General features: G+C 41.6%; 1 protein-coding gene across 2 annotated transcripts in view; it reads left to right on the top strand.

Annotated features, from left to right (window-relative positions):
- Positions 1–613: 613 nt before the first annotated feature.
- Positions 614–10,196, top strand: part of LOC106561040 (plasma membrane calcium-transporting ATPase 1) — a 29,394-nt gene continuing 19,811 nt past the window's right edge. The window contains exons 1-3 of one of the 2 annotated variants that reach the window (XM_014124610.2): positions 614–987; positions 5,094–5,533; positions 9,661–9,858. In XM_014124610.2, the coding sequence (XP_013980085.1) occupies positions 5,335–5,533; positions 9,661–9,858 (397 nt within the window). In that variant the 5' untranslated portion in view covers positions 614–987; positions 5,094–5,334. Of the gene's footprint in view, positions 988–3,526; positions 3,804–5,093; positions 5,534–9,660; positions 9,859–10,196 lie in introns of those variants that run through there. The other variant, XM_014124609.2, reaches the window with a different exon arrangement.

Genomic DNA, 10,196 nt, shown 5'->3' with positions numbered 1-10,196 from the left:
CTGGCAGGGAGGGTATCGTATTATTTGGAGAGATTGCATTAAATAATGTCCTCTCCTCTGCTGCCCTACATATCAGATCTGCACATTCTGCAGAGGCAACCGGGTCTGAACTGCATTGTAATCTCTCTCTCTGTCTGTCTCTTTCTGTGTGTGTACTTGTGTGTGCCTCTAATCCTGCTGTCTAGCTGCAGTGTATGTGTGGGTGTGTGCATTTGTGTATAATCCTTCTGTGTGGTGTGTATATGTGTGTCTGTAATCTGGCTGTGTGTGCATGGGTGTAGGTGTAGTGTAGTTTAATCCTCCTCTGAATGTGGGCGTCTGTGCACGGGAGGGTGTGTGCATGCATGTGCGATATGTGCACTGCATTTCAGTATGTGTAAAACACAGCAATAGTGAGGTGAAATGAGGCCTTGATCATGGGATACTTGGCTTGATCTCTTAATTGGGGGGTTGGGGGCATAGGGAGAGGCAGGACTCTGTAGAACAAAGGGGACGGGAAAGGAGTCTGATTAACATAATCCCCTGCCCATCACTTCCAAAATCCCTTGGAGCTATTGCTAACCCAATGACTGGTGGGTGAAGTAGGGTGGGGTTGAGTGAGGGTACACAGGTTTAGTAGTTCACTCCACAAGTGTTTAGCACTCTAGTGCTACAGAGTACCACACAGGCAAAGACTGAGCCACTGCCACGCAGCAGCCCCTGGACGGATATGCATGCCTATTTATAGCTAATCCTGTTTCGGTGAGGTCGTGCTCTCTACCGTCCCTGAGACGGAGCAATCGGAGTTAAGCGCCGCTCGCGTGCTGTCGTCGTGCAAGAGAGGGCTGGCAAAGGATGAAGCTAGGCAGCAGACCGGGCTCCATTCGTGTGTGTGACCGTTGATGGACAGATAGACAGGGCTCTTCTGGATGTTTCTGACATGGCGGCTTCTCTTCACCTCTGCACAACGAGCCCTGCCCCACCGGCGGCCCCCTCTGTGACTCACCTGTAAGTGACTCCGCCTTGACATGAACTATCATATCAAACCAACATAAACAATCATTTGGGGGCTCTTGGGTGGTTTCTTGGATCTCATTGGATTTGCAGTTCATTTTATTAGAATGACTTTTTTAAGTAGAATTCTGAAATGATTCACTTTTTGTTGGTCAAATTAAGACCTTTGCGTTACCAGTTGTGAGAGCTTTTTGTATTGAGAATTTAATTTTAAAAGCTATACCACTTGTTTATTATCCTTTTATTATTTGTTATTTGCTCTGTCCCGCTAACAACACACACACACACGCACACTGTGTCGTCGCAACACATAAAACGTTATTATATATTCTCTGTCTGAGAATGCATTTACAGGGGGATAGGTAGGTGCCACCATATTAAGATTACGCATCTATGTAACTGGAAGCGACATGACATGGCTTAAAATGTTGCCATGTCACGAGCTGTTTGAATCACTGTGTTTCCATGAAACTTAACGTTGTTTTTTTACGGAATTTAATATCAAAACATTTCCATTTGATGACGTATCAACGTGGGAATTGATGTCTTAAGCATTTGTCTTTCCTTATTGTAGTAAAGTCATCAAATAAAGAAGAGAGATACAGATAGAGGGGCCTGCAGACAGAAAGGGCTCTAGCGAGAATTTAACCCCTGTCCAAAGGGGGGGGGGTGTGTGATCTGAAGTCATTAGCGGTGCCATTAGACTTGACTCAGGACTATCATTTCAAATAGATTTCAGGATTATGCCTGTTGTCGTAATATTGATGGCCTCAGTGGAGAAGGAAAGCTGTCCAAATGAATTACTTAACCTCCCCAACTTTGACCTTTACAGCAGAAATCCACTGACTCATTTTCTCCTGTTGTCTTTGTTGTTATGTATCGCTTTACTTCTTCATCCCTTTTCCTTTTGAAGTGTGATCAATTCACCATACTTTAATGCACACACACACACATACAAACCCGAGAGCACACACTACGAATGCACATCACACACGTTGCATCCAGGCACGCACGCACGTCGCACACACACACAGACAAACACACACACATTTGTGTTTCTCCAGCCTCCATTCAACATTAAGACAACAGAAAAAGATCATTGAGGAGAGAGTAATTTTTTGGGGGGGTGCTTTGCCTTTACACGGTCTTTCAACAGTTTTCATAGTAACTGAGATTCACAAAGACAAACGTGTAATGGATGGAAGAGAAAAACATGCATGCTCATCATCGGGGTCATGAGTCTACTTTTGTTCTGTTGAAATGCAACTAACATCCATACATGTTTATTGCTGAACGCTTTCTGCGGGCAGTGTATGAATTCAAAGGCAGAGAACACCACAGGACAGAGATCCTGGGGGAAGGTCCAAACTGATATAAAGGTCCTGACATTAAACAGCAGAATGCTTCCAGCCAAAATATATCTTAGGTCAATGCTCTGTATCCTGTGAGTCATTTTTATAGAAATATTCATATTTTATATTGTTCACATTATTGCCTAGATTCAACGCACATTTTCTCATGACTTGCACCCTGAAGTTGTAGGGTGTCCCGAAGTTGATGAATATAACTTAATCAGCTTCGGTCCGCGATTTGGCATCATTACACTTGTAGTGTCACTAGACCAAGTGGAAGGGGGTCTCATCCTGCAGGACTACATTGCAGACCGATGCCAGATCTTACAACACCTGGATAGGTATTTAACACATATGTTTACCACATCTTATCATATAGCAATCTGACGCCTAACTGCACGGTTGATGACGTGGCACGCAACAATTAGTTGCCGCAATGCAACGCCTGCGCATCTAGACGGGCAGTGATGTTTTGTTTGTTGTTGCATTGTGGCCCAATTAATCTAGGCTATTTAGGCTAGAATGTGCTTAAGCCATTTGGTTATAACTCCATGGCTCTAGTTTGTCTTGTAGTGAGATCTACATAATCAAAACGTTTCACAAAAAACAAACCTTTCACCGGTCGAGGCTGTGAAAGAGTATTTAGTGTAGCAATTTCTTTAATTAAATAGAAAGCGCTCATCTGTTTGTGCTTGAGGGCATAAAGTAGACCTCAGAATATAACCAAAATTGTCAAGAGAAGATTGTATTCCATGGCCATTCAGTGTCAAACAGAAATGAATAAAACATCTGGTGGTCTGTGATATCTAGGCAGTGTACCTCCCTTGAGTAGGAAGTTCAGTCTACCTGGAAAGGTTTTAACCAAGGACGGGTACATTCCAGAACATGGTACATTCCCTGGTTGTGATTGTAAGATATTCATCCTAATTCAGTGCCTTTAATTGTTCTCTAGTCTGCATTTTGACAGATGTAATTCACCACAGGCAAAGTAGAGCTGAATGGACAGTGGTAGTGAAACTGGTCGTGAAAAATATTGGGTGGCTGTGTCTTCACTTTTCCACAGTGTCTCCCCATCACAGTGTTAGTGGCTCTCTCAGGGACGGCAAGCAGTGGCTGTAGAGCGCACCGATGCCACAGATTGTCTAATTAGATTAAGGAAGAAGCTTTCCTGAGATAATCATTGAGCGAGCCTTTTTCCCTCTAATGAAGCCTGCGTCAGTAGAGCGTGTGCACTGAAGGTCAAACCTTGATTTTCAAAGGAAGAGTTGCAATTTGGACGTAACCCTGGGAAGAGTAACTATCTGGATACCCTCCGAGAAGTGCTGGTAGATGCTCGTAAGGGGATTATGGGGGTGTTTCTGGAGTTCTGTGAAAGACACTGCCTTCCCTAATCGGACCTGTGGTGTTATCGTCATATACCTCCTGTTTCTATGACGATAGGAAAAGGGTGGATTTCTAGTAAGTACACTCAATCTTTTGGTCAAGCAGAAGCAATCTCTAAAATCAATAGTGAGTGTCAGTATTAATTGTTGTATGGAAAATGTGTCATGTCTCTTTTATAATGCTGCTTGCACGGTGTCATTCCTTGAAGGGGTTATACTTCTTATTGCTCCGTGTGGATACAAATAAGAGAGGCCTGATGTCTGGTGTTTGAGTAGGGGCCTACTAATCTTGTCTCCCTCCGTCACAGACACTGTCTGATCAGCTGTAATTACAAGACTTTCTCGACCACCGAATCGACTCCAATGATCGATGTCTTCAGGCGTCACAGTTTTCATTGCAAGGCACACCCATCGTGCTGGCAATTAGTTGCACCCTGTGTGTTATTATTAGCCCCACTAGGCTTAGATGTGTCAGTAAGGCTGAGCAGATAGGTCCTCAACATCTTTGGGTCCTTTTTCCAGCTTTTCTCTCCAAATTTCAAGTACGCAAAGTCAAGTACACTTTGCCCAAAGCTGATAATTTCAGGGCCAACGTGTCAGTTTTTTATGTAACTGAACTCATTTGTGCCTTTCATGTCTTAAATAGACTTCGCAGGGCCTTGTGTTTAAAGCCGGCTGTCACTTTGTGTACTGGCCAGTGGGTGTGAGTGTCAGACAGGCTCACCCCTAACAGAACTCTCACTTCAAGTTGATTGAGTCAAAAAACGATTGATTGATTGATTTACTGAGAGATGGGATGTCTAGATCTATGCCAGAGACCATAAAAATGTCCTCATTATTTCAGGAGAAGGGGAATGATTTGATGGTCATGTCATCGTAGAATTCTGGGTGAATTCTTCCTCAAATAGCTTTTCTATACAGAGGCTGTGCAGAAGCTTGGCATAAACATTGCTAAAGATCTCCATATCCATATTTACTTTAACAGACGTGTGTTTCAAAAGGCAGATTCCATATGTTGCTGAGAGTTCCCGTGTGGCTCAGTTGCTAGAGCATGGCACTTGCAACGCCAGGGTTGTGGGTTCGATTCCCACGGGGGACCAGTATAGAACAAATATGAAGATGCATGCACTCACTACTGTAAGTTGCTCTGGATAAGAGCATCTACTAACATGTAAATGCAATGTAAAATGTTTACTACAAATGTATTGACAGGGGTATCAGTGTACCTAAATGATTTGGGGTTCAATGTAATTCTTTATTAGTGTGACATTACTAGATAGCATTTCAGCCATATACGGGATCCAGTTCCTTATGTCAACAGAGATAAACGGTAAAACCTTAACTCAATATTTTTTTGTCTTTTCAGATGTAGCCTTGTGAGGACTTAAGCTAACATCAACAGCCAAGATGAGAGAGTGGGCTTACAGGAATCAAATTAAAATGGCTTTCTACATGTCCAAGTCATGCTCTAAGGAGTCAAGCAACGTACACCCCTGAGAAATAACAGCAGTTTATGGGAAATACCGTATTTTGCCTCTGAGGATTTTACTTGCCTTTTTGGGAAAGCCTCTCTCCACCACCCTTGAGTGGTGCGCTGTAGAGGAGACATGGCCAGCAACTCGTTCCGTGGGTCAAAGCGTGGTCGACATGCACAGGCCAATCATGATGTTGGAGACTTCAACTGCTCTCTCAAGGAGCTGCGGTCTCTCATGGAACTCAGGGGACCTGAGGGAATAGCTAGAATCCAGGAATGTTACGGAGATGTCGAAGGACTCTGTACCAGACTAAGAACATCACCTATTTATGGTAAATATGCTGCTGAGCATCTTGCTTTGTATTTTTGTTCTTTTTTCAGATCTGGTGCTGACACACCAATTCTCCTATTACTCATTGGGGCTAGGCTTAACTCCAATCAGCCTTTTGGGGGCCATAAGCCTTTTGGGGGCCCTAAGCGAGATTTGGTTAGGCCCCCCTGCAGCGAATTGTAATAATGTACAAATTGAAAAACCCTAATTGGTTTTGAAGTAAATTGAAATTCAAATTGACTTCAACCCCCAATAACAAGTTTGTGGTTACATTTTGAATACAAGAACAATTCGAAATAGCATCTGCAACTGCCATGCAGAATGATTCTAGATACTGCATTGATTCCATTGGAGTTGTCATGAGTTGCTCCTCCTACACCAATCTCAAGCCTTTTAGCACAATGTCTTGTTGAGTTTATTGAGGGGAACTGGTGTGGGCTACAGTTTGGGCTCTGAGTGGAAGGCACTCTGCAGGGCCCGGCTGTCACTTCCTACACATGGGGATAACTCACACTTTTCACACAGCACCGATGACAGCTGTGAGTCTCTCTGGATAAGGTTCTAATAGATTTCCCCACCTGGATTGTGCAACATTTGCCCATTTTTTTATTTTCAACATTTTTCAAGCTCTTTCAAATTGGTTATTGATCATTGTTAGACAAATATTTTCAGGTCTTGCCATAGACTTTCAAGTAGATTTAAGTCAAAACTGTAACTTGGCCACTCAGGAACATTCGCTGACTTCTTAGTAAGAAACTCCAGTGTAGATTTGGCCTTGTGTTTGGCCTGGGTTATTGTCCTTCTGAAAGGTGAATTAATCTCCCAGTGTCTGGTGGAAAGCAGACTGAACCAGGTTCTCCTCTAGGATTTTGCCTGTGCTTAGCTGCATTCCGTTTTCTTTTTTTATCTGGAAAAACTTTCCAGCCCTTAATGATTACAAGCATACCCATTACATGATGCAGCCACCACTATGCTTGAAAATATGGAGAGTGGTATTCAGTAATGTGTTGTATTGGATTTGCCCTAAACACAACACTTTGTATTCAGGACAAAAAGTGAATTGCTTTGCAGAATATATTTTATTCTGCACAAGCTTCCTTCTTTTCACTCTGTCAATTAAGTTAGTATTGTGGAGCAAATACAATGTTGTTGATCCATCATCAGGTATCTCCTCTCACAGCCATTAAATTGTTTTAGAATCACTATTGACCTCATGGTGAAATCCCTGAGCGGTTTCCTTCCTTTCCGGCAACTGAGTTAGGAAGGACGCCTGTATCTTTGTAGTGACTGGGTATATTGCAACACCATCCAAAGTGTAATTAATAACTTCACCATGATCAAAGGGATTATTTTTTACCCACCTACCAATAGGTGCCCTTCTTTGTGAGGCATTGAAAACCTCCCTGGTCTTTGAAGTTGAATCTGTGTTTGAAATTCAATGATTGACCTAAGGGACCTTACAGATAATTGTATGTGTGGGGTACAGAGATGAAGTAGTCATTCAAAAATCATGTTAAACACTATTATTGCAGACAGTCCATGCAACTTATTATGTGACGTATTTAGCTAAGTTTTACTCCTGAACTTAACAAAGGAGATAAATACTTATCACTTTTAGTTAATCGGTACAATTTCAAAAAACATAATTCCACTTTGACATTATGGGGTATTGTGTGTTGGCCAGTGACCAAAAATCTCAAATGCATCCATTTTAAATTCAGGTTGTAACACAACAAAATGTGGGGACTGTCAAGGGGTGTTAATATGTTCTGTTGGCACTGTACATACGATTAATACATTAATTTGTAAACATTTAAAAGCATTACAACTAAAATGCTTTTTTATAATTCATAAAAATCCATTGATACACATTTACTAGCAATTATAATGGATTTTTCATGTATGTTTTTGCCAGTTGTAGGCTGTTGGAGAAACAGGAACCAGCTTTACTCAGACCAAGCCGTTTTATAAATCCCTATGTGGATGGAATGATGTGATGTTAGATGTTGTTTGGCTAACATGTTGGCCATGAACCTTTTCCCATTTTGATACGGCTATGCTTGTGATGATGCCCTATTCTGCTCCAATCTATACCTGAATTTGTCAGTCAAGAGCACACATAGTGTACACAGGCCAAATTGTGACGAGCCTTTCAGTACTGCTTCTCCATTGTCCTTCTGCATAATCCCTTTGGTGACTTTTTGGTGAACTCTTAGGGAATGGGATTTGAATGGGATTCTCAGATTACAAAAAAACATTTCCAATCCTGCCACATACATGATTCCCAATTTAAGACTGTATAAGAAAATGAGTACAGTTACAAATCCATGTGACACACACATACATTTTGCACATAAAATGCAAATGGCAGGTGCTAGTATAAAGGCACCCGCATACTAGGTTCGGTTTGCTCCTGGCAGAACTCGGCTAGGCGAAGTGAACGTCTGTGCCTCGCATTCTCCCTTAAAAGAGCTTCGCTTCAAAAATTAGAAAAAAGTGGCAATATAACTGTTTGTCCTTCTTGAGACGCCGTAGCAACAAGTCCACCTCCTCAAAATAGTCAGAATGACTCTAAGGTAAGTCAAGAAATCTGTAATTCAGTGATAGGGTGAAGAATAACCACAGGGTTTTTTCCCCTGAGTTGGAATCTAACCATTAAGCGTCAGAAGAAGCAGCATTGCTTACAGGGATTTAGAGGGAATAAGCATACTAACCCAACTCAGGTCAGAGAAGGCCAATGCTGTGCTATATGGAGTCACAAAAGCAGCCATTTGACCCCTACTGCAGTGATAACAATGGAGTCATCAGCTCTCCAGGGGGAACGCAAGATAGGTCATGTCTCATGATATTAGTTCACAGAGCTGCATTCTTACTCTTTGATTACAATTAAAGTTCAGTCTAATTTAGTTACATCTACTAGTCTCCTGGAGCATAAACAACAACATATAATATATATATATATATATATATTTCTGAATACTCCTTTTTCTCCCCAATTTCATGGTATCCAATAGGGTAGTTACTTTTAATTGTTTTGTGCAGACCTGTTTTGTGCAGCTCATATGATCAATTGTAGACCATCTCCCCTCACTAGATGAACTTTCCCGGTTTGTTACTCTTCATTCCTTGATTGACGTTTTGTGCCCGCAAACAGCAATGCTTGTCATTTTGAACTGCTAAACATTACATCACATGATTTTAAAAAATCCAGATGTTCGCCACAACAGAGAGCAACGTCTCTGTTTCACACACCTCGTTGGTGGCTCTGACCATTACTTTTTAGGTACGTTAAATGGATACACCCTCAGGGCAGAGTTGTAACTTCTATGTTCATGTGTAACTCACATTAGCGCAAGGCTTTCTTCTCTTGTCTCTTTTATTTGTTGTGATCATAGAGCCACTAGTCATCTCTGTTAGATCCAATGAGAATATACGAGGAATAAACATTGTTCGTTGTGTGACGTCTTTTGCCGGGTTGCCTGTCCATATAGCTCAGAGATTCATTTGGTTTGCTTTCTGAATCAGAGCTGCAGAGGCTGAGTCACATAATGGAAATGTAGGTATTTGTTATTTATAACTTTGTCAATGATTAAATGTAAAGAAAAGAACAGTGTCACAGTGAGGAATTCATCAATGAAATCCTTTCAGCGAGAATACATGTCCAACAAAAAGGTTTTGGTGTGGTTTGGAGTGGTTTTCTTATGACACGTGCTATTTAACAGACTGTTGAGTATGTTGTCTGAGGGAAGAGGAGGACTTGTGCATTTGAAAGTCATTGATTCCCTGCTGTTGACATCGAATGCCTGTGCAGAAGACCCTTGTGGTAATGCTGCATGGGCTATATTCATGGACCTCTTTTGTCATGAACACAGCCCCATGCAGAGCCACCTCAAAGCTTCAAGTTCGAAAGCCTCCAGAAACAAGCCAAGCTTACCATTCTTGACAGGTTCTGTTTCTGCTGTTCAGTCTGTGAACATAGAAGAAATCTAAACACAGGTCCGCACTACATTGCTCCAAAAAGGGAGCTCAGCCAGGAGAAAGTAGTGCATGTATTTGCTAATGTTTGAATTGTAGACAATGCAAATGCCTTACAGTTGTTCATTATTCCTCTCCCTCTTTTGTCTCTAGGGTTAGGAGGCCATGCCGACGACATTGCCAGAAGGAAAGAGGAGTTTGGACAAAACGTTATACCTCCAAAAAAGCCAAAAACATTTCTGCAATTAGTGTGGGAAGCATTGCAAGATGTGACATTAATCATCCTAGAAGTGGCAGCCATCATTTCATTAGGCCTTTCTTTTTATAGACCTCCAGATGCCGAAAGAGAAAGTAAGTATCTCCACTTATTTGAAATGCTGTGTATTCTAATTGATTCATCACCAGATAATGAATATTTACTCAATCAAATACCAAATTATCAGATTATTGCTACTTTGCACCTGTAAACTTCATGTATGCAGTCATACAATTTCCATGTGTCTGGTTTGTGCACTTTCTGGTAATTGTTTATTGGACAGATACTTTGGAATTCATTGGAGGCCAAAACAAGTAGCCTAGATCTAATTTCAGATATTTTGCTGCGTCTTCTCGAGGATGTTCACAAAGTTTTGTTTGATCTCATGTCTCTGACTTTATTGGCACAAAGAGATATCAATTGGTACAAAATG

The sequence above is a fragment of the Salmo salar genome, chromosome ssa10 (assembly GCF_905237065.1).
Source record: "Salmo salar chromosome ssa10, Ssal_v3.1, whole genome shotgun sequence".
Taxonomy (NCBI): domain Eukaryota; kingdom Metazoa; phylum Chordata; class Actinopteri; order Salmoniformes; family Salmonidae; genus Salmo; species Salmo salar.
This window is presented reverse-complemented; position numbering and strand designations above follow the sequence as displayed.